General features: G+C 39.1%; 1 protein-coding gene across 1 annotated transcript in view; it reads left to right on the plus strand.

Moving 5' to 3' along the window:
* ZNF354B (zinc finger protein 354B) overlaps positions 1-5,876 on the plus strand; it is a 6,478-nt gene extending 602 nt beyond the window's left edge. Inside the window, exon 2 of the mRNA XM_029941621.1 lies at positions 4,126-5,876. Coding sequence (XP_029797481.1) covers positions 4,126-5,695 — 1,570 coding nt within the window. The 3' untranslated portion in view covers positions 5,696-5,876. The remainder of the gene's footprint in view (positions 1-4,125) is intronic.
* The last annotated feature ends 918 nt before the right edge of the window (positions 5,877-6,794 follow it).

A 6,794-nucleotide genomic window follows, 5' to 3' on the forward strand; every position in this document is an offset into this window, starting at 1 on the left:
GGGGGGGGGGGGGGGGGGGGGGGGTCTTCTAATTTGCATGAAGGTGCTGCCCTTAGCAGCCTAGGGGCCCAGCAGGTGGTGGTTTAAGAGTGAATCTCTTAGGAGGTGAAAGCGGAGCCCAGGTGCTCCGTAGCCGTGTCTGGTATGTTTGTGTCAGTCTTGTCCTTGTCCCCGGCCTTCCCCATCAAGACCCCTGCGTGGCCCTGCACCTCCCTCCTGGCACCAGTGTCTGTTCTTGCAGCTGCCAGAATGCTCTAGTAACAGGTAAATCAGGTCATCTCACCCTCCTGCATAAAACCTGTCCGGGCTTCCTTCTTGATGCTTACCTTTCAAAGAGACGGCTCCCAGGCTCTTAAGAACATCACAGAAGCTTTACAAGATTTATATACATATCATATCAAAAGCATAGAGGAAGGATTTATAAATACAAATTTTCTCAATGAAATGCTTTAAGAAAAAGGTCAGGAGACATCTTTCCCTTTTGAGGCGCTGCCACACTGTTTTCCAGAGCGCTTGTCCTCCTCGGCATTGCCACCAGCCATCTATGGATTTATGTTTCAACTTATCCACATTGTTGGCAAAACTTTCTGGCATCCCCTAATGATTTTTTTATTATGGCAATTATGGAAAAATACAAATAATGTAAAATTTACCACATTAACAATTTTTAAGTGTACAGTTTGGTGGCATAAAGCTCATTCACGGTGCTGGGCAACCTTCCCCACCACCTGTCTAGCTGCAGAAGTTCTTCAAATCCCTACTGCACACTAACTCCCCCCCCCCCTCCTCATCCCCTGGTAGTCACTGTTCTATTCTGTTTCTCTGTGTTTGACTATGCTAGGAACCTCACAGAATTAGCATCCTGTAACACTTGTCATTTTGTATCACTTTTGTCACTCTGCATAATATCTTCAAGGCTCATCCATGTTGTAGCATCTGTCAGAACGTCCTTTCTTCCTAAGGCTGAATAATATTCCATTAATTGGGATATATACCACATTTTGTTTATCTGTCACTGGAATTTTGGGTGTTTCCCACCTTTGGCTATTGTGAATAATGCCACTGTGAACATGGGTGTACAGAGGTCCCTTTCAGTCCTTGCTTTCGGTTACTTTGGGTACATAAGGAGTGGAATTGCTGGATCACACAGTAAGTCTCTACCTCACTTTCTGAAGCACCGCTCTCCTGTTTTCCACCATGGCCCCGTTCTCTTGTAATCACTTATATTCCAGTAATGTATAGGGGTTCCGGTTTCTCCACATCCTTGACAATGTTTGTTATTTTCTGGTTTGTTGTTTTTGGTTTTTAATAATAGCCATACTAATGGATTTAAAGTGGTATTTGGTGGTCTTGATTAGCATTTCCATATTGATTAGTGATGTTGAGTGTCTTTTCATATGCTTATTGGTCATTGGTATATCTCCTATAGAGAAATGTCTGTTCAAGCCCTTTGCCCATTTTGTTTCTTTTCTTTCTTTTTTATAATTCCAGTATAGTTCACACCCAGTGTTACATTAATTTCAGGTGTACAATATAGTGACTCAGCAATTCTGTACATTACTCAGTGCTCATCAAAGATGAGTACACTCTTCAATCTCCATCACCTATTTCACCCCCCCCACCTCCCCTCTGTAACCATCAGTTTTCTCTACAGTTAAGTCTATTTTTTGGTTTGTCTCTTTTTTCTTTGTTCATTTGTTTTGTTTCTTAAATTTCACACATGAGTGAAATCATGGTATGTCTTTCTCTGACTGACTTATTTCACTTAGTATTACACTCTCTAGCTCCATCTATGTTGTTGCAAATGGCAAAATATCATTCTTTTTTTATAGCTGAATATTATCCATTGTGTGTGTATATATATATATATATATATATATATAGCACTTACTCTTTATCCATTCAGTTGGTGGACACTTGCTTTGAGTTTTTTTTTATTGTTGAGTTGTAGGAGTTCTTTACGTATTCTGGATATTAATCCTTTATCAGAAACTGCATTAGCAAATATTTTCTCCTCGTTCTATATGTTCCCTTTTTATTCTGCTGATAGTGTTCTCTGATGCACAAAAGCTTTAATTTTGATGAAGTCCAATTATTTATCTATTGTTTTCTTTTGTTGCCAGTGATTTTAGTGTCTTATCTCAGAAATCATTGCCAAACCCAATATCATGATGTTTTTGCCCTGTTTTCTTTTAAGAATTGTATAGTTTTAGGTCTTCAAGTGATAGATCCATTTTTTGAGTTAATTTTTGTATATGGAGTTGATAAGGGCCTGACTTCACTTTTTGACTTCAGCTTTTCCTGCACCATTTGTTGAAAAGACTGTCTCTTCCTCACTGAATGGTCTTGGTGTCCTTGTCAAAAATCATTTATCATATATATGAGGGTTTATTTCTGGATTTTGTATTCTATACTATTGGTTTATATGTCTCTCTATGTCAGTACCACACTATTTAACCTTGTATATGTGCTGCTGAAGCGAGCACGAAATTACTAATAACTTTGTAAATCCGTATACTCTTGTAGTAAGTAAGTTGTGATACTCCAACTTTGTTCTTCCCTTTCAAGATGATTTTCACTTTTCAGAGTCCCTTGAGATTCCGTATGAAGTTTAGGATGGGTTTTTCTATTTCTGCAAAAACAACAACACAGAGTTGGAATTTTGATAGGGATAACACTGAATCTGTAGATCACTTCAAGTAGAATTGCCATCGTAATATTAAGTCTTATAATCCATGCATGTCTTCTTTACTTTCTTTCTGCTTTCTTTGTAGTTTTCAGCTCTGTCGCCTCCTTTTTTGAGTTAATTCCTCAGTATTTTATTCTCTTTGATGCTATTATAAATAAAACCATTTTGTCTATTTCTCTTTTGCATTGGTCATTGCTAGTATTTAAAAATACAACGGAATTTTGTGTTACTACTGCTGCTTTGTTGAGTTTGTTTTAGTTCTAGCAGTTTTTGTGTGGAATCTTCATGATTTTCTACGTATAAGATCATGCCCTCCACGAGTGAGAGGAAGGTTTTCTCATGTCTATTCTGAGCCTTTCTCTTTCCTTTGGCACATATGATGACTTTCTAAGTTACCCATGTATACAGTTAACTTTTGAATGTCCTTATATTTAAATATGTGGTGTCCAAACGTGGCAAAAAGGCAAAATGTGAATGGGAGAGGGCAGCTGATTCAGCTACTGGGGCAACAGTGGCAGCTTGCCTTGTGTCTCTACCTCCATGAACTTGAGCAGTAACCCTCAGACAGAACCCAGATCTACAATAATTGGAGAGCAAGGTTCGTGTTGTCATCCTGGCTCCCGCAAGCCACCTAAAGAGTCCCAGGACAGCTGCCTGCCATGGGCTGGAGGCTAGGGCATGAGTAGCTGCAATTGACTGAAATTAAACTGCAATTTACTGAGCAAGCCTTCCCTTAGAAGCTGCCAGCCTTCAGATAGATTCCACTGTTTCAAAATTGTTGCATCAGCCAGATTCTGCCAGTTCATTTGTTGTCTATGGAGGGAGACATAGTTCTGGAGCTTCCTACTCTGTAGTCTTTCTTTATGTCCACACTCTCCCTCTTTCTTTTTTAAGATTTTATTTTTAAGTAACCTCTGCACCCAATGTGGGGCTCAAACCCACAACCCCAAGATCAAGAGTTGGATGCCCCACCAACTGAGCCAGCCAACCACTCCCACTTTTTCCTCTTTTAACTCACATTTATTTTACAAGTGTTGGTATTTTCTTTCTTCTTTCTCAAGTAATGCTGAAGATGAGGACTTGGATAGAAGTCTCACAGTTATGAAGTTATTTCTTATCATCTGTGGAAGTAATGTTGATAATTTGCTTACACTGACCTACCTTTGTCTTCAGTTATCCAGAAGGCTTTGGTGTTTACTATTTTTTAGAAGTTTATTTATTTATTTTGAGAGAGAGAGAGAGAGAGCGAGAGAGAGAGAGAGAGAGAGAGAGAGAGAGATGAGTAGGGGAGGGGCAAAGAGCCTGCCATGAGGCTCAATCTCATGAACCATGAGATCATGACCTGAGTCGAAATTAAGAGTTGGATGCTTAACTGACTGAGCTACTCAGGAACCCTGTATTTACTATTTAAACAGAAGTTTTTATCATTCTATAAGTATTCTTCTTTTTCCAGGATATAAGAGCAGTCCTAAAACTACAAAGTCAACTCAAACTCAAGATTCATTATTTCAGGAACTATTAAGGAAAAGACTCAAAAAGGATGAACCCTGGAATTTTGTATCAGAAAAACCCTGTGCATATGAGGACAGATTAAAGAAACAAAAGGACAAAAATGAAAGTTTACAAATAATTTCAATCACCCATACAAAAATCCTCACTGTAGAAAGAAGCCATAAAAATACTGACGTTGGCCAAAATTTCAGCCTGAAATCAGTCTTTATTAAGCAACACAGGGTTGCTCGAGAAAAAACACCCTCAAAATATGAAATACAAAGAAATAGCTTCAAGCAGAATTCAAATTTACTTAACCAACCAAAAATCAAGGTAGCAGAGAAATGCTATAAATGTAATACATGTGAAAAAGCCTTCATTCACTATTCATCCCTTCGTAAACATCAGAAAATCCACACTGGAGAGAAATTATTTAAATGTAAAGAATGTTTGAAAGCCTTCAGCCAAAGTTCAGCTCTTATTCAACACGAAAGAACTCATACTGGAGAGAAACCCTATATCTGTAAAGAATGTGGAAAAGCTTTTACCCAGAGTGCATCCCTTGGTAAACACCTAAAAACCCATACTGTGGAGAAATCCTACAGATGTAAAGAATGTGGTAAATCCTTCAGCAGAAGGTCCGGCCTTTTTATACATCAAAGAATCCACGCTCGAGAAAATCCCCATAGATATAATCCGGGGAGGAAGGCATCCATCCTTCCTGGGTGTCAGAGAATTCACCTCAGAAAGAAGTCCTATTTATGCAACGAATGTGGCAACACCTTCCAGTCTAGCTCATCCCTTCGTTACCACCAGAGGATTCACACAGGAGAGAAGCCTTTTAAGTGCAGCGAATGTGGGCGAGCCTTCAGTCAGAGTGCGTCTCTTATTCAGCATGAAAGAATTCACACTGGAGAAAAGCCCTTTCGATGTAAGGAATGCGGGAAAGGTTTTACTTCCATCTCCCGACTTAACAGACACCGAATAATTCACACTGGTGAGAAGTTTTATAACTGTAACGAATGTGGTAAAGCCTTGAGTTCCCACTCGACACTGATCATTCACGAAAGGATTCACACTGGAGAGAAACCGTGTAAATGCAAAGTGTGTGGGAAAGCCTTCCGGCAGAGTTCAGCTCTCATTCAACACCAGAGAATGCACACTGGAGAAAGACCCTACAAATGCAACGAGTGTGGGAAAACATTCCGGTGTAACTCCTCCCTTAGCAATCATCAGAGAATTCACACAGGGGAGAAACCATATCGATGTGAGGAATGTGGGATGTCATTCGGCCAAAGTTCAGCTCTTATTCAACATCGCAGGATTCATACAGGAGAGAAGCCCTATGGATGTAACACGTGTGGGAAAAGTTTCAGACAGAGCTCATCACTTACTGCCCATCAGAGAATTCATACTGGAGAGAAGCCCTATGAATGTCATACATGTGGGAAACCTTTCAGCCAGAGGTCATCCCTTACTAATCATTACAAAATTCATATAGAATTGAACCCCTAGAAGGTAGATTTGCATGCGTGCAGGCCTTAAACCAAAGCTCATCACAGGATACATACTTGAGATTGATTTAATAAATGTAATGAACATGAGAAAACTTTTCTATTTTAATTTTGTCTTCATCAGATATTAAATTCTAAGGATAAAAAAGCTTTGAGTATATAATAAACATGTGGAAAACTTTTGTACCTGTCAGTCACTTTTGAAAATATCCCAAGACAAATAAACCACAATTGCAAATACTGATTTTAACCACCTGTCAGATAAAAGATGGAGGTTTTCTCTCTCTTGATAGAGCACTATACACTATATGTGATAGGTAAACATGAGAAAAATCTGGGGGTGGGAGTGTTGGATTTCTCAAAGCCACCAACAGTATGAGCCAGTAGTAAAACATATGCATATGCAGACCAAATAATAGATGAAAAACAAACTCCAAACTACCTCAGTCTCTGGAATTTGCCTTTTCTAAAACTGTTGTCAAATGTCGTGCATGGTTTTCATTAAAAAAGAGAAAGAAAAATATCAGTTCTTTTACTCCTTTATTCTCCTAGTTATTTCCAAACTACATCTAACAGTCTCCCACATTTTTAAAACAATTAAGGGGGGCCCAGGTGGCTCAGTCAGTTGAGCGTTCGACTTTGGCCCAGGTTATGATCTCACAATTTGTGAGTTCAAGCCCCACATCACACGCCTGTTGCTGTTAGCATGGAGCCTGCCTCAGATCCTCTCTCTCCCTCTCTCTGGGCCTCCCCTGCTCACACTTTCTCTCAAAAATAAATAAACATTAAAAAGTTAAAAACAAAAAAATAAAACATTAAAAATTTTTTTCAACGTTTATTTATTTTTGAGAAACAGATCATGAGTGGGAGATGGGCAGAGAGGAAGACACAGAATCTGAAGCAGGCTCCAGGCTCTGAGCTGTCAGCACAGAGCCCAATGCAGGGCTTGAACCCACGAACTGTGAGACTGAGCCAACCAGGTACCCCTAAAACAATTTCTAATTTTGTTCTCAGAATTACTTATTAGTTGCCTTGAAGTCATTTATTATTTAACTGTACTTGCTAGGTTATGAATGGTATGTTAATTTAAGTAGAAAAAT

The sequence above is a fragment of the Suricata suricatta genome, chromosome 6, assembly GCF_006229205.1.
Source record: "Suricata suricatta isolate VVHF042 chromosome 6, meerkat_22Aug2017_6uvM2_HiC, whole genome shotgun sequence".
NCBI lineage: Eukaryota > Metazoa > Chordata > Mammalia > Carnivora > Herpestidae > Suricata > Suricata suricatta.